The sequence below is a fragment of the Ranitomeya variabilis genome, chromosome 3, assembly GCF_051348905.1.
Source record: "Ranitomeya variabilis isolate aRanVar5 chromosome 3, aRanVar5.hap1, whole genome shotgun sequence".
In the NCBI taxonomy this organism is placed as follows: Eukaryota; Metazoa; Chordata; class Amphibia; order Anura; family Dendrobatidae; genus Ranitomeya; species Ranitomeya variabilis.
This window is the reverse complement of record NC_135234.1, coordinates 91,668,582-91,686,803: the sequence shown is the minus strand read 5'-3', so window position 1 is coordinate 91,686,803 and position 18,222 is coordinate 91,668,582. Positions and strand designations below refer to the sequence as shown.

At 46.9% G+C, this 18,222-nt stretch overlaps 1 protein-coding gene across 4 annotated transcripts in view; it reads left to right on the top strand.

The window, feature by feature from the left end:
• The first annotated feature begins 6,890 nt into the window (after positions 1-6,890).
• The window catches only part of PIMREG (PICALM interacting mitotic regulator), a 52,955-nt gene continuing 41,623 nt past the window's right edge, over positions 6,891-18,222 (top strand). The window contains exon 1 of one of the 4 annotated variants that reach the window (XM_077294391.1): positions 6,891-7,168. Coding sequence is in view for 2 of the 4 variants with exons in the window: in XM_077294389.1 (XP_077150504.1) it covers positions 7,268-7,296 (29 nt within the window). In the remaining 2 variants the exon portion in view is untranslated. Of the gene's footprint in view, positions 7,297-18,222 lie in introns of all 4 variants that reach the window. The other 3 variants (XM_077294393.1, XM_077294389.1, XM_077294392.1) reach the window with 3 other exon arrangements.

The following is an 18,222-nucleotide window of genomic DNA, read 5'->3' as shown; positions in this document are numbered from 1 at the left end:
AGCCACGAGGCCTTGCATTGTCATGTATCAAAAGGAACCCATGGCCTACTGTACCTGCATAAGGTCTCACTATGGATCTGAGAATCTCATCCCAATACCTAATAGCAGTCAGGGTACATCTGGCTAGCTCATGGAAGGCTGTGTGTCCCCCAAAGAAATGCCTCTCCACATCATTACTGACCAACTGCAAAAACCGGTCAAGCTGAAGGATGTTGCAGGCAGCAGAACGTTCTCCACAGTGTCTCCAGACTCTGTCAAGTTGGTCAGATGTGCCCAGTGTGAACCTGCTCTCATCCGTGAAGAGCACAGGGCGCCAATATCAATTCTGCCAATCTTGTTCATTGGCAAATGCCAATCACCCTGCATGGTCTTGGGCTGTAAACACAACATCCACTTGTGGACCACAAGCCATCATACTACCCTCAGAGTCTGTTTCTGACAGTTTGAGCAGAAACACGGATGTTAGTAGCCCGCTGGAGGTCAATTTGCAGGGCTCTTTCACTGCTACTCCTTGCACAAAGGAGGAGGTAGAGGTCCTGCTGTTGGGTTGTTGCCCTCCTACGACCCTCTCCATGTCTTTTGGTCTACTGGCCTGTCTCCTGGTATCCACTCCATGCTTTGCACACTGTGCTGACACTCAGCTACCCTTTTTCCAAAGCTTGCATTGATGTGCCATCCTGGATAAGCTGCACTACCTAAGCAACTTTTGTGGTTTGTACTGTAAACGCCGTCTCATGATACTGTAGAGTACCTCTAGGGGTGATAGCAATGACAAAATGCAAAAGTGACTAAAACAACAGCAATAAGGATGAGAAAAGAGAAATGGTCTGTGGTCACCCCCTGCAGAACCACTCCTTTATAGGGGTTGTCTTGCTAATTGCCTACCATTTCTACCTGTTGTCTGTTACATTTACACTACTTCATAACTGGACAGGTTGATTTCACAGAAGTGTGATTGACTTGGAGTTACATTGTGCTGTTTAAGTATTCCATTTATTTTTTTGAGCAGTTTATAATAGTTGTATTGTTTTCTTTACCTTTTAAAACGGATATCATGCAGGTTAAAAACAAAACAAAAAAACCCCCTCAAACATTCAGATGACAACAGAGATGGAACATCATGTTTTTCCTGGATGAATATTGGACAATTTTTTAAATGCTCGTGTGAACTCTTTAGTACCTGCTGCTGCGTTATTTGCTTCTGTCCCCAGGTGCCACCGTAGTCATTCTGTGGGCAGCGCTAGGGGAAACATCAGAAGCAGAAGCTCTGGGCGACGCAGGTTGTGTTCAGCCACGGACACTAGGGGCGCTGTGACCTACAGTGTCCTCCAGTTTGGCAGTATGGGTGTGGGTGCTGTCAAGCTGGAGTAATCAGCTCTCTACTTTGGCTAATGGGACAGCACCACACCCTAATAAAACTCTTAGCAAACAGCTGGGAGTTGCTAGATGAAGATTTAGTAGCCTTGGTTGATGGCATCAGGCCATGGCCTGATTAGGCTGTGGTAAGCCTCCTTCACTGGAGTGTCTCCAGTATGCATGGTGTCATTTTTCACACATACCGGAGACACTTAGGGTACCGTCTCACAGTGGCACTTTTGTCGCTACGACGGTACAATCCGTGACGTTCCAGCGATATCCATACGATATCGCTGTGTCTGACACGCAGCAGCGATCAGGGACCCTGCTGAGAATCGTACGTCGTAGCAGATCGTTTGGAACTTTCTTTCGTCGCTGGATCTCCCGCTGTCATCGCTGGATCGTTGTGTGTGACAGCGATCCAGCGATGCGTTCGCTTGTAACCAGGGTAAACATCGGGTTACTAAGCGCAGGGCCGTGCTTAGTAACCCGATGTTTACCCTGGTTACCAGCATAAAAGTAAAAAAAAACAAACAGTACATACTCACCTTTCGGTGTCCTTCAGGTCCCTGGCCGTCTGCTTCCCGCTCTGACTGACTGCCGGCCGGAAAGTGAGAGCAGATCACAGCGGTGACGTCGCCGCTGTGATCTGCTTTCACTTTACGGCGGCACTCAGTCAGAGCGGGAAGCAGACTGCAAGGGACCTGAAGGACACCAAAAGGTGAGTATGTACTGTTTTTTTTTTTTTTTTACTTTTACGCTGGTAACCACGGTAAACATCGGGTTACTAAGCGCGGCCCTGCGCTTAGTAACCTGATGTTTACCCTGGTTACCCGGGACCTCGGCATCGTTGGTCGCTGGAGAGCGGTCTGTGTGACAGCTCCCCAGCGACCACACAACGACTTTCCAACGATCACGGCCAGGTCGTATCGCTGGTCGTGATCGTTGGTAAATCGTTATGTGAGACGGTACCCTTACACACACACACCCATTGTAATCTAAGCGGCTGCGCATGTCTGTCCGTGTGTTCACGTCTCCTTGTGACTCAAACGAAGACATGTCCGTTGTTTTCCGGCAGCACGGATGACAAAGTGTGACATCCATGTGCGGTCCTTGTGGCATGTACCGGAATAAAATGTACAATAGAAATGACATATGTTTAGAAGTTACAAATATGCAAAAATATAGATAGATATTGGGTAGATGGATAGCTAGATAGATGTTTGTGAGATATACAGCTCTGGCAAAAATCTGCTGAGAGCCGATACAGATGAAAGCAAGTTGGAGGAGGGAGCGTCAGCTCCCTCTTCCTCCCCCATCATTCTTCCACAGCATCTGACTTCTCAGCGCAATGACGCCACTAAGTGGCGTCCTGTACGCTGAGATGTGCGACGCTTCCGAAGACAAGCTGGCGCTGCGAACTCGGAGACAAGAGCAGCGTAGGAACGAGGAGGCGAGTATTGTATTTTATTGTTTTTAATAACCCTGTGCTTTATACTGTATGGACCATGAGGGGGGGGTGCTTTATACTGCATGGACCATGGAGGTGGGTGCTTTATACTGTATGGACCATGGAGGGGGGTGCATTATACTGTATGGACCATGAGAGGATGCTGTATACTGCATGGACCATGGGGGGGGGTGCTTTATACTGTATGGGCCATGGGAGGATGCTGTATACTGCATGGACCACGGGGGGATGCTGTATGATGCATGGACCATGTGGGGGTACTTTATACTGTATGGACCATGGGAGGATGCTGTATACTGCATGGACCATGGAGGGGGGTGCTTTATACTGTATGGACCATGAGAGGATGCTGTATACTGCATGGACCATGGGGGTGGTGCTTTATACTGTATGGGCCATGGGAGGATGCTGTATACTGCATGGACCACGGGGGGATGCTGTATGATGCATGGACCATGTGGGGGGTGCTTTATACTGTATGGACCATGGGAGGATGCTGTATACTGCATGGACCATGGGGGGGGGGGTGCTTTATACTGTATGGACCACGGGGGGATGCTGTATACTGCAGGCACCATGGAGGGGGGGTGCTTTATACTGTACGGACCATGGGAGGATGCTCTATACTGCATGGACCATGGGGGGATGCTGTATACTGCATGGACCACGGAGGGGGGTGCTTTATACTGTATGGACCATGGGAGGATGCTGTAAACTGCATGGACCATGGAGGGGGGGTGCTTTATACTGTATGGACCATGGGGGGATGCTGTATACTGCATGGACCATGGGGGGATGCTGTATACTGCATGGACCATGGAGGGGGTGCTTTTTACTGCATGGACCATGGGGGGATGCTGTATACTGCATGGACCACGGAGGGGGGTGCTTTATACTGTATGGACCATGGGAGGATGCTGTAAACTGCATGGACCATGGAGGGGGTGCTTTATACTGTATGGACGATAGGGGGATGATGTATACTGCATGGACAATGGAGTGAGGGTGCTTTATACTGTATGGACCATGGGAGGATGCTCTATACTGCATGGACCACGGGGGGAATGCTGTATACTGCATGGACCAGGGATGCTGTATACTGCATGGACCATGGAGGGGGGGTGCTTTATACTATATGGACCATGGGAGGATGCTCTATACTGCATGGACCACGGAGGGGGTGCTTTTTACTGCATGGACCACGGAGGGGGGTGCTTTATACTACATGGACCACAGGAGAATGCTGTATACTGCATTGACCACGGAGGGGGGTGCTTTATACTGTATGGACCATGGGAGGATGCTGTATACTGCATGGACCATGGAGGGGGTGCTTTTTACTGCATGGACCATGGGGGGATGCTGTATACTGCATGGACCATGGAGGGGGTGTGCTTTGTACTGCATAATATCAATGTTTGTCTTTGTATAGAGTTTTTTTTCAGTAACAGCGCAGCGATCTGCTGAGGTCCTCCTACATCCACTATTAGGGTGCGCCACCATAGTTGTAATCAGGGTTACATGGTTAAGGGCCTACTCAGAAGTTTCGCCCCCCCCCCGAACCAAACCCCTAGCTACGCCTCTGGTGAGCGTACCCTTATACTCATCTCCACCATAAACCAATAATGTATGTTCCTCATTCTGGCCACCATACAGCAATTATGTCACTAATCCTTTTATTTATTAATGTCTACCATACTGGGATCCTATTTATTCTGTCCTGAACCCTTAGGATTTTCCGACCCAGGCCCCTATGTTACATTGTCCTGGGCTCCATGTGACTCGTCCTAAGCCCCTATGTTGCCCCATCCCTGGTCGCTATGTCCACTACCCTACCCATTCACAGAGGGGAGAGAAAAAAAAAATATTCTTCTCACCTTCCCGGGCTCCCTGGCATCCTCTTGTGACTTCATATCAGGTGTAATCGTTAAAATGGCTGCCGAGTGCCGACCCATCAGATGCCGTGCGGTCTTCAGTACGCGCGCACACAGAGCAGTGGTCATTCTAACTACCGCAGTTACCAGCAGGCCCTATATCCCGCCCAGGGGGCCCACCGGAGGATTGTCTGGTCTGCTGCCAGGCCAGTCCAACGCTGCTCAGCAGGTAATATGTTTAACCTGTTAAATGCCGCTGTCAGAGTAGCATTAGCATCACATCGGCATAGGGGCGCATCATTCTATGCGCCCATGAGGTGATCACAGGTTGCTGATGAGTTACTATGACAGCTGATGGTTTGTTGAAGACCTCCGTGCTTGAAAACACAAAGCTCCTTTGAAACCCAACCTGAGGCAGAACTTCAAGGGAGGCCGTGAATTTTACTATATGCAGCAATGCTGTGGCATCGCTGTATACAGCACAAGTGATCGGACAATAGCAGCTTTAAGTCCCCTAAAGGGACTAACAAGTACAGTGAAAAGTAAGAAAAAGTTTAGCAAAGAAAAAAACATAACAGTTCAAATCACCCACCTTTTCCTCCATTAAAAATAAAGACAATAAAAAAATACACATGTGGTATCACCGCGTTTAGAAAAGTCTGATCTTTCAAAATATAAAAATAATTAAACCGATTGGTAGAAACCATAAACGGAGAAAAATTAAAGAACGACAAAATTACATTTTTTTGTTCACTGTAGTAAATAAAAAAATGCTGTAACAATCAAAATGTCGCATTTATTCTGAATTGGTATCAATAAAAAAATTGTTTTGTCCTGCAAAAAATAAGCCGTCACACGGCTCCATCACCTGAAAAGTCAAACTGTCATGAGTCTCGGAAAACGGCAACACAACAGTAATTTTTTTTTTTTTTTTTAAACTTCTGATTGTTTTTTCATCAGTAAAACAATTTAAAAAAACTGGACATACTGGGTATTGCTGTAATCGTACGGATGAGGAGAATCATACTGCTGGGTCATTTTTACCACAAAATGTACACTGTAAAAACAATTCCCCCAAAAAAACAGAATTGCAGAGGGGTTTTTTTTTTCCACAATTTCACCGCCCTTGGAATTTTTCCTGTTTTTGAGTACACTGTGTGGGAAAATGACCGCTGTCATTCAAAAGTGCAACTCGTCCCGCATATGTCTATCTGGACAGAAAAATAAGTTATGGATATGGGAAGGGGAGGAAAGACAAAAACAGAAGTAAGGCTACGTTCACATTTGCGTTGTTGGGCGCAGCGTCGTCGACGCATACTGACGCATGCGCCATGCGCCCCTATCTTTAACATGGGGGGCGCATGGACATGCGCCTGTATGCGTTGAATGACGCATGTGTTTTTTTGGCGCACCAGACAGGGCGCGGACGACGCTACAGGTTGCAGTTTTGATGCATCACATTTCCGAAGAAAAACGCATGCAACGCACCTGCGTCGTAAATGTGCCAAAAAAACACATTAGTGTCTATGGAAAACGCATATAGCGCAGTTGCCTGCATTGAGCCGTGGTTTTTGACGCATGCGCCTTTTGACTAAATGTATTTTTTGGGGGGCGTTTTGGATCTTCAATTGTATAGGACAACGCATGAGTCAAAAAACGCTGCGTTGTGTATGCGCTTGACATGCGTTGTGTCGACGACGCTGCGCCCAACAACGCAAATGTGAACGTAACCTAATGCAGTCTGGAGAGACGCGCCGCATGTCTGTCTCCGCGGGCGTCTGTGCACACGTAGTGATGGGATTTCTTCACAGCCCATACACTATGCTGTAATACCTGGATGCTGCACAAGTGCACAAAGTCCAACCCGCAGCGTTTACTGATGGTGTGCACATACCATTACTTTCAATGGGTGAAAAACACTGACAGAAGTGACACTCCCTAATCTGCAAAGGCGCAAACTACAGAGGACAACAAAACCGATGTGTGTGCATGCAGACTTCTGAAAGCTCATAGACTTTGCCGGTAGTGTACAACGCAGCTGAAAACTTGCCTAGTGCGACCATAGCTAATGGGTTAGTGATGTGTCCATGAAAAAAATTATAAAACGCCAATGTGCAACACAGACGTGTGAACGAGGCCTTCATAAGCCGCCTCACGGAGGACATCCTCGGTACAGAGCCACCATGTACGAATTATAAGCCGCTGCATGTGGCTGCCCGCCTCAGCCTCTGACACCAGCTCCCACAACAGGGCGCAATCTCCCGCCTCAATCCACGTCCTGTGTAACCCTACAACTCCCGGCCTCCCCGCCGCTCCCACTGCAGCAGCCTCAGAGAGATACAGCAGCGCGATAGTTAATTCCTACAACACCAGCGCTGCGCGCCAGCCAATAGGAGCGGAGGGAAGAGGAGCGGTCGGGAGCGGCGCCGGATTCGAACACACACGGAGCGGAGCGGACAGTGAGCGGGTGAGTGGCGCCTTCCCCGGGGCTCAATACTACCCGGAGCGCACAGTGCAGCGTCCGGCGGGGACGGAGAGCGGCTGCTCCCTGCGATCTCCTTATCAGATGCTCCTTACAGTCGGTGCATTGTCCTGGTGATTGCTGAGAGGAGGGTTGTATTGTCCGCCGCCATCGTGTGTGCAGGGGCTAGTAACATCACGGTATAATGGGCTGTGACTGAAAGCCGCACTGTCTGTACAGTCACCACTGTAGGAATGGAACCATAGCCATTCCCTCCTCATTCAGTGACCTGAGCTGCACTATATGTATATATTTCTATTGTAGTGAAATTAATGGCTTAATTTCTATAAAAATAAGAACAAAAATACTTTTGTATGCAAATGAGTGCACCCCTGGTGTGACCAGAGCTCAGTAGCTAGTAACGCCCCTCAGGTGCACGGTGAGAGCTGTCATGTGTGGACCCTGCAGTCACCGGTGTCACCTTGTGTCACCGCCGTCCCCAGACTGTGTCCGTTGCTCGCTGCTGCGCTGTAGACAGGAGCCCGTGATCAGAGCCGCATTATTCCAGATACGATGGTGTGCGGCCTGAGGAGGATAATGTTGCACTGAGCTCTTGGCCACACCAGGGGTGCACAGAAGCCCCTCCATTTACATACAAAATACTATATGGCAACTAAATCACCTAAAAGCTGCACTACAGGTGTAATTGTTATAGTGACGGCGTCCCACACATGCCCGTATAAGCGGGTTAACATTTTGGATGTGACAGTAACCTGATAGCAGACCTGTGTTGTGCAGCCCACATTTTCTCTAAGCCAGGTATGTCTGGCCCTGAAACGCTGCAGCCAATGATTGAGCTGTCTACATCAGCAGACCACTGAGGGAAATGATTGGCTGCAGCGGTTACAAGCACTCTAGATATGACGTCACTGCTGCATCTGATCAACAGCTCAGAGCAGCGACGGAAGGGCAGTGGTGAACCCTGGGAGGGCGAGTAAGAGCCCACTTTAGGGTATGTGCACACGTAGTTGGAAGCTCTGCGGATTTTTCCGCACCTGTTTTAAGATATCCGCAGGTAAAAAGCACTGGGTTTTACCTGCGGATCTTATGCGGTTTTTGTGCGGATTACCCTGCAGTTTTACACCTGTGGATTCGTATTATGGAGCAGGTGTAAACCGCTGCGGAATCCACGCAAAGAATGAACATGCTGCAGAATAAACAACGCAGCGTTTCCGCACGTTTTTTTTCCGCAGCATTTCCATAGGTTTACATGGTACTGTAAACTCATGGAAAACTGCTGCAAATCTGCAGCGTCAAACCCGCTGCGGATCCACAGCAAAATCTGCAACGTGTGCACATAGCCTTATTGTACCTCTCTGAGCCGATGGAGAAATAGATGTTGAAACTGGAATCCTCAAAGCAGAAATCCTTCTTTCCTACTGGCTGATTATATTGTTTAATTTGTTATATATAGTTATTATTTTTGGCCTCTTGTCCTTTATACGTCGTGTTATCTGAATCGGCCGCAGAGAACTGATATTCGCCGTGAGGACAGTACAAGATTCTCATTTCTTGTGTGTTTTCTTCCACTTCCTCTACACTTGGCCGCGGATCATGTGCTGTGATCTTCCCTTTTTCAGAATTCCTTTCCCTATGTCCCTCCTCTCAGATGGCATCTATCAGCCCCACAATACTCGCTTATTGTGACTTGTTCAGCAGTAGTTATGTGTAGGGTTGAGCGACTTTTGCTTTTTTAGGATCGAGTCGGGTTTCGTGAAACCCGACTGTCTCGAAAGTCGGATCGTGTGAAATCGGCCGATTATTGTGAAAAGTCGGGGGGCCGACCGAAACACGAAACCCAATGCAAGTCAATGGTGTTTTTTTTTTTTTTTTTTTTCTCTCTCTCTCTATCTCTCGTTTTACCCCCTGTGACGCTGCGCAAAGCGAGCCGGAACCCATGTCATCACGCTGCACACACTCCTTCATTGGCTGAAAAAATGGCAGGGAAAGCGTCATACGAAACCCGACTTTGCCAAAAGTCGGCGACTTTTGAAAATGACCGATCCGTTTCGCTCAACCCTAGTAATGTGTTTGGGGACGTCTTGACTTTTCTTTTCCCCAATGACAGATTCAGGAAAAAAGGCGATCTTCTGCACCATGTTGGCTAGAGGCCCTAACATCAGGGTGAGTCGCCAGTTTTTCCTGTCATTTTATTGCTACCATGAGTTTTCATTTATTTTTCTTAAAATCCACCATTCAGTTCCAGAGATGTGTGGTGTGTTTTTTTTTTTTTTTTTTTTTTTTTTTTTCCCTTTAGTGCTGAATTATATTGTCTGTACAAGGGGCTGTGCTCACAGGGGTCTCTGGGGACATGCCTTCAAGCTGCTCTGCATTAATGACTGTGAGAACAAACTCCTAGGCAAATATAAATTAAAAGGCCCATATCTCTGGAACTGTATGACGGACTAAAAAAAAAAAATGGGAGAAGCGGAAACATAAAAAAACAAAACAGAAGCTGGTTGCTTTTGACTAGGTGATGGGTCCTCTTTAACGCTTTACTGATCCCAGCGTACCCATATACTGTATGGGGTCCAGACAAGTAAATAAAGTCTCATTCAGAACATTCATCTTTCATGTACATATTATATCCGTGTTTTTCACAGACTATGACTGGTACATGTTCTGTGCGGCCATTCACATTTTTTTTTTTTTTTGCAAAGTGGTCCACAAAAAAACTGAGGGTAGGAGGTGCCCATGATCAGTAAACGCTGCGGGTTGAACACTGTGTACTTGTGCAGTGTCCAGATGTTACAGCATAGTGGCTGTATTTCAAGAAATCTCATGCCCACTATACCTCCAGAGATACCCGCAGATACAGACATGTGGCGCGTCTCTCCAGACTGCAGCATGTCAGTTTCTCTTGTGGAGACACTAGTCTCTGCAAGAGAAATTTCACCCATAGAATGTATGCGTTCAATAGACTGCAGCGCTTTGGACACAGCGAACATACACTGCGTCCGAATTTCTGCCACTTCCAGATTGTCTGCACATATCCCAAGATGTCCATTCTTGATTCTAGCCAGTGATCAGATTTACTCCTTCATGACTTTTGGTCCATTAAAACAAATTAAAAATGTAGGACAGCACAGAGGCCATTCTAGTTGCATCCTACTGCCGGTCATTTTTAATTTTTGATAAAATTGAGGCTTCTCAAACCTTTTTTTTTTTTTTTTTTTTAAATGAACAAACGGGTGACAATCTGACCCAAAACACTGAAGAACTGCAGTCAGTCTCTCCACGCACAAAAAAAATCACAGATTTCATGAAATGATGCATTTCTTTGAGGGGTAAGCTGCTTAGGCAGATTTCGGACGAGCTTGTTATACATACATCTGCTGTCTGTTAGAATCTGGTCCCGTACAGGCAGTACACAGACCAATGTTATTGACTAGGCCTGTTCAGGTGCGTTTTGTTTTTCATACTGACCAAGCATTTTCTAGTCTCCCCCTGTTTTTTTAGGAAAAAAATGCCCCATTCAATTCTGCAGTTACTTTAAAAAAAAGACAAAAGATGCCATATGACTTATCTGTATTACATCCATTATTTACAGATGCATCACAATTATTAACACGGGAAACTGCAGAAACGTAAAAAACACAACAATAAGGATGAAAATGTTCGTTTTTGTTTTTTCTCAATGAAAAACTATTTTTCATGCGCTTTATGAACACAGCTCGAACTAACAATATAGACCAGGGGTCTCAAACTGCATTCCTCGAGGGCTGCAAACCATGCGTGTTTTCAAGATTTCCTTAGCATTGCACAAGGTGCTGTAATCATTGTGTGTAGGTGATTAAATTATCATCTGTGCAGTACAAGGAAATCCTGCAAACATGACCTGTTTGCAGCCCTTGAGGAATACAGTTCGAGACCTCTGATATAAACTAAGATGCCCCTATAAAAATTGACTGAGAGTGTGATCAATGAGTGGAACAGGCTGCCACGAGAGGTGGTGAGTTCTCCTCCAATGGAAGTCTTCATACAGAGGCTGGACAGACATCTGTCTGAGATGGTTTAGTGAATACTGCATTGAGCAGGGGGTTGGACACGATGACCCTGGAGGTTCCTTCTTACTCTAACATTTTATGAAATCGCACCTTTGGTGTTCATGTCGCTGCCTCCATCCTGCAGAAACTAAGTTTAATATATGGTATTTGGCATGCTCAGTGCACCCGTACAGGGGAGTCAGTCAGCACAGAATAACTGTTCAAACCAAGTACAGCTCCTCGGACCACAATGTCGGGGTCAATCATTTAAATACACCTTACCTTAATAATAATTGCACGTAATTTCCAACAAAACCCCAAAAATGTGACTACACAACTGTGTTTCAAGTATGTGATGCTTGTATTAACTAACCTGTGGCAAGTAACAGGTGTGGGCAATATGAAAATCACACCTGATACCAGATTAAAAGGGGAAAGGTTGACTCAATCTTTGCATTGTGTGTCTGGTTGTGGCATGGAGAACAGAGAGAACTGTCTGAGGACTTGAGAACCAATATTGTTCAACAATCTCAAGGAGTGTGCAAAGCAGTCATCAAAGCAAAAGATGGCTACTTTGAAGAACCTAGAATATAAGACATAATTTCAGTTGTTTCAGACTTTTTTGTTAAGTATATAATTCCACATGTGTTAATTCGTAGTTTTGATGCCTTCAGTGTGAATGTACAATTTTCATAGTCATGAAAATACAGAAAAATCTTTAAATGAGGTGTCCAAACTTTTGGTCTGTACTGTAAGTCCATCTCCAGAGATCTTGATGTTCCTTTGTCTACGGTGCACAACATAATCAAGAAATTTACAACCTGTGGCAACTGTAGCTAATATTCCTTAAAATGGATGACAGAGAAAAATTGATTGCAAGGTTTTGACACAGGATTGTTCGGATGATGGATAAGCAGCCCCAATCAAGTTCCAAAGAAATTAAAGCTGTCTTGCAGGCTCAGGGTGCATCGGTGTCAGCGCAAACTACGTGTCTACATTTGAACTAAATTAAATGCTGTGGCAGGAGACCCAGGAGGACCCCACTGCTGACACAGACATAACTTCTGTCAGGGAGTGTATGTCGCTTATCCATGTTATGTAAATAAAAGCTTATAACCTGACGTTAAATTCATCCATTGGTTGTATAAATTATTCTTTTGAAAGCTGAGACCCTCCAAAATGTGGTTTAGGTTAAGAACATAAATTGGCATCAATGCAGAAATATTGATCAGTTAATGGACACAGAATGGTCAGATTTTAGAAAGACAAAAGTTTTGTTGCCTGGTCATATAATGCAATCCTAGTTTACATCCTCACCTGTGCTCAGTAAATGATCGGTTAATTAGTGTTTGCGTGTATAAAAAGAAACCCAGCACCCCAGACCTTCACTTGAACTGCAACTTGAGCTCTGACAACATGCCAAAAATCCACCCTGCGACCAAAGCCTGGATTATCAAGAGGCTGAAGACCAGATCCACTGCAGAGGTGGCTGGCACCTTTAATGTGTCTCAGCATCAAGTACAAAGAATTAATGTGTCTCAGCGTCAAGTACAAAGAATTAAAAAAATATTTGATGAGACTGGAGATATGTTTGACAAGCCCATGTCCCGCAGACCCCGCAAGGCAACTGCTCAGGAGCAACGTTTGTTGGTTAGAAAATCCAAAGCAAGCCCCTCTTCCAGTGCAGCAGACCTCCAACAGGCCTGGTCACCTTAAGTCCTTGTGTCAACCAGAACTAGATTCTGTCTCGAAATGGCCTCCATGGTCGAATCAGTGCCCAGAAGCCAGCACTAAAAAAAAAGGCAAATAAAAAACCGTGTGGCATTTGCAAAGTCACTCAGCCTGTTAAACAGATGGACGCTGTTGTGAACTGTGTTTCTGGGCTCCCTCTGGTGGTCACTAACGGTATTGTGTTAGGTATGTCTTGTTGCAGGCCTGAGCTCCAGCTGTGTCGTTAAGCAGCGGGTGTTTCCTATTTGAGTCTCCTCTGGACTCAGTCTCTTGCCTGGCATCGTTGTATCCAGACCTATTTGGTCTCCTCCGGATTCCTTTCAGTCTGCCTCATGCAAGAAAAGCTAAGTCTGTTTTGTACAATTTGGATCGTTTGCATTATTCAGTGTTTTTGTCCAGCTTGCTTTACATTTGATTTTTGACTCGCTGGAAGCTCTAGGGGGCTGATATTCTCCCTCCACACCGTCAGTCGATGTGGGGGTTCTTGAATGTTCAGTGTGGATGTTTTGTAGGGTTTTCTGCTAACCGCATAATCCACTATCTATTTTCTGCTATCTAGACTATTGGGCCTCACTTTGCTGAATCTAGTTCATCTCTACGTTTGTGTTTTCCTCTTGCCTCACCGTTATTTGTTGGGGGCTTTCTATATCTTTGGGGTTCAATTTCTCTGGATGCAAGCCAGTTCTTATTTTTTCCCTTTAGGGGTAGTCAGTTCTCCGGCTGGCTCGAGACGTCTAGAACCAACGTAGGCACGTTCACCGGCTACTTTTAGTTGTTTGTGTCAGGATCAGGTATGCGGTTAGCCCAGTTTCCACCTCCCTAGAGCAGTATTTATATTTTTGCTATCTTGCCGGAATATCAGAGATCCTCTGCCATTGGGATCATAACAGGACGCTGGAAAAGTGGCAGAAAGTGAATTTCTCTGATGAATCTTCAGTAGAATTACACCACAGCCACCGCAAATACTGCAGGAGACCTGCTGGATCCCGTATGGATCCAAAATACACCCAGAAAACAGTTAAATTTGGTGGTGAAAAGATCATGGTCTGGGGTTACATTCAGTATGGGGGTGTGCGAAACATTTGCAAGGTGGAAGGCAATATCAATAGCCTAAAATATCAAGAAGTATTAGCTACCTCTTATATTCCAAATCATAAAAGGGGTCAAATTCTGCAGCAGGATGGTGCTCCATCTCATACATCCATCTCTACAATAAAGTTCCTCCAGGCAAAAAAGATCAAGGTGCTCAAGGACTGGCCAGCCCAGTCACCAGACATGAACATCATTGAGCATGTTTGGGGTAGGATGAAAGAGAAAGCTTGGAAGACAAAACCAAAGAATCTAGATGAACTCTGGGAGGCATGTAAGACTGCATTCTTTGCTATTCCTGCTGACTTCATTAATAAATTGTATGAATCATTGTTGAACCGCATGGATGCAGTCCTTCAAGCTCATGGAAGTCACACAAAATATTAAATATGACTCTAATAGCACCACAACTTCATTCACCAATGTTATGCAACATATATTTGTGTTTTAAGTTAATTATTTGTTTGAATATCACATTACTTTTATGTGGGTGACAACTTTTGTGTTGCCAAAATCTGACCATTCTGTGTCCATTAACTGATCAATATTTCTGCATTGATGCCAATTTATTTTCTTAACCTAAACCATATTTCAGAGGGTTTCAGCTTTCAAAAGAATAATTTATACAACCAATGGATGAATTTAATGTCAGGTTATAAGCTTTTATTTACATAACATGCATAAGCGACAACTTGTGTCAGGAAGTGTAAGCTAGACTGCAGCTTGCCAAAATATACGTGAGTAAGCCAAAATCCTTATGGGAAAGTGTCTTGTGGACAGATGAAACCAAGATAGAGTGGAGCGCCCCCAAACGCAGGGCCGCGGGGTACTCGGTACCGGGCTTCTCTGTCTCAGTTCTGGGGTTTGTCACGGTGGCTAGACCCGGTCCGTGACCCTGCTAAAGGGCGTCCTATGAAAGATAAGATGGTGGTGCAGGTCGCGATGAAATAACGAGGACACAGGGTTGCAGTCTCTCTACCTCTTTACTGAGGGCTTCGGGATCCTCAATCCAGAGTACTGTTAACAGGGCTGCCTGAGACCGGCCGGTCCGAAGGCACATCCAGAGTTCCCTTTGCAGGTGGAAATCAGTGTCTACCTTCTAGCGCCTGTGTGTTGTAGTACCTCCCTGCTGAGCACCACGGGATAGTCCTCACAACTGTTGTGTATGTTTCTGTTCTTTCTCTCTCTTCGTCCCCCAGATGATATGGCTAGGACGCACCCGTATGACGGGGTAGGCCTGGAGCTATTTTATAGGGACCCTAGGGACGCCCCTCTCCCACAGTTTGCCTCCGTTGTCTTCGTTAGGTGTAATGGTGAGACAGCCAACCTGTAGTTAACTGCCCGGCTGTAGTCTAAAGTAATGCGTGGAGTCTCTTACTTTCTCGGCGTTCCGGCTACGCGCCTCAGAAGGATGTTGCTGTTCTTGAGGCACGACCCCTTCTGGTATTATCTCCTTTTTGCTGTATTCCCGTTTCTCACTCTTGACAATAAACCTCGCTTCTTGTCCTTTCCTATGACTCTGCCAGGATCCCACCCCTGACAGGTCCTCTCTCGAGCTCTTCCCAGCTACTCTCCACCTAACTTCCTGTCCAACCCCCAGTTTTACCAAAGTGTGAGGGGTGGCCTACTAGATAGAACCACTCCCCCTGGTGGCCCGGAGTGTGAAGTGTAATGTGTGTCTGTGATACCTGGTCAGGTGAACTCTTTTAGTGCCATCAGACATACCATCACTCCCCTTAGCGGCGGAGCGACAGTACTGCAACGACCAGGACTCTGGAGCGCTGCACTCCCCCCGGTTAAATCCAGTACTCCCGGACTGGGAAAAGAAAAACAACAATACATGTAAACAACAAACATACCGAATTTTGAAATGCAATAAACAAGTAATAACAGTGCTTCCCTTTATGGGAGGTGAGGACTCTTGAACGTTGCGAAAGTTTGGTCATGCACAGTTTATGACTCTCAGTCCAGTGGCTGTAACTTTAAAACAGCAGGGACCCCGGGTAAACAAAGGGGTCCCTTTTGAAAGTTATTGGAGCAATTCACTGTCCATTGCCCCGTTGTCCATTTTTAAACTTATAACAAAGATATTTACACAAACACAATTAGCATCTTTTGTTAATACCTCCAAGTTTTGTAGCGAAGGGGAGTTTGATTCTTGGTGCTTTTTGTAGACCTCCGTAGTGCAGGGGTTGCTATTGGCCTAGCAGGGCTCGCTATGCTTGCTACCACTGGTGTAGTGCACTGCCTTCTAGCTACGCTTCTAGTGAGTCTGGGTAGCACTGGCATGCTGGATCTCTCAGAGCTGCTGCTAGCAACAGTGGGTATGGCAGATTCGCCGATAGCAGAGGGAGGCTCCGCCGGTCCGACGGTGGGCATGGCATCGTCCGGCGGGGTCTGTGGTGATGGTGGGTCCGGGGGATCTGGCACCACGTTTAGTTCAGGCGGGTTCGGTTGATGAAACGTTAATACAGGTACCACGATGGCCTGGTTTATCTGAGTCCATGACTGGGGAAAATCGCCAAGAACAGTATGTATCATCTTCTCCTTTTCTACAGGTGGAGAGGTTCTTGGATCTGTTTCCTTCTCTCTCAACTTGTCAGGGCATACCTTAAGGTGGTCTCTGGATATTGCCGTTGAGGTTTCCCCCCCATCTTTGCTGATGAGACAGACTTTAGTATTGTCGAAATCGGACGGCAGGATGGTATACGGCTCCGCTTCCCATTGGTCGTCAAGCTTGTGCAGCCTTCTCTTCCACTTGAGTACTTGCTCACCTGGTGGCAAGGGAATCGCAGGAGCATGCTGGTTGTAGTCCCTTTTCTGTTTTTGCCTGGCCTGAGCGAGACTTCTTTCCACGCACTCCTGTACTTTGCAGTACCTTTGCTGCCTCTCTGTATCCCAATCGGCATCCGGCGAGGTATCTTCGGGGGTTAGAACCCCCCCATATCCAGATCAATGGGCAATTTGCTAGGCCTTCCTCGCATCAGGTACGCCGGAGTGCAGTTAGTAGAGTTCACTGTGATGTGGTTGTACATGTCTACTAGGTTGGGCAATTTTGTGTGCCACAAGTTCCGTTCTTCTATAGGCAAGGTCTTCAGTAAGTCGATCACCACTTGGTTCATCTTTTCACACATCCCGTTGGTTTGTGGATGGTACGGTGTGGTTCTGATCTTCTTACACCCGTACAGATGGCAGAACTCCTGGAACACCTCCGCCTCAAATGCTGGTCCCTGATCGGTCAGTACCTTCTCCGGATACCCATGGGGCCTACAGAAGTACTGCTGGAAGGCTTTGGCAGCCGTCCTGGCTGTTAGATCCTTGACAGGTACAACCACCAGGAACCTGCAGTAGTGATCCACTATGGTGAGAGCATAGATATAGCCCGACTGGCTAGGCGTCAGCTTCACGTGGTCTAGCGCGACCAGTTCTAGCGGCCGTTTGGTGATGATGGGCTGCAAAGGAGCCCGTTGGCTGTCACGGTCCTTCTGGCGTAGGCTGCACGGGCCACACTCCCGACACCACTGCTCAATGGTTCTTTTCATGCCAATCCAATAGAATCTCCCTCGGAGCAGTCTCTCCAACATCCTCCACCCGAAGTGTCCAGCCCTATCGTGGTACGCTCCCAGTACCATGGGCGCATCTTGCCTTGGAACCACTATCTGCCATACCAATTCATGGGTGCGGGAGTCGATACTCCTTCGGCACAGCTTACCATCATGAATAAACAGTTTGCTTCTCCCCTTCCACAGCTGTTGGGTTTCTTGTGGATCATCCGGGCCGGGATGCAAACCTGCCTGCGTCAGGAGCTCTTTCACCCGACGGACCGCAGGGTCACCATCCTGGGTCTCTGCCCACCCGTGATGGGGCAGGGGATTCAGCGTGGCATCCTGGTTGTTTTTGTGCCTGTTCTTCACATGATGGGAGCATTGAGTGGCTTTGGGGCGATGGAAAGCGGGCAGTTCTACTTCCTCCAGGGCCTCCGGGTCCTCCCCCGTTTCTGGCAAATTGGGCATTCGGGACAAGGCATCGGCATTCGCATTCTTGCGTCCTGCCCGGTACTTGATGGTGAAATCGTAATTGGACAGCCGGGCCATCCACCGCTGTTCCAAGGCCCCGAGTTTTGCTGTGTCCAAGTGCGTTAGTGGATTGTTATCCGTGAAGACGGTGAATTTCGCTGAGGCCAGGTAATGCTTG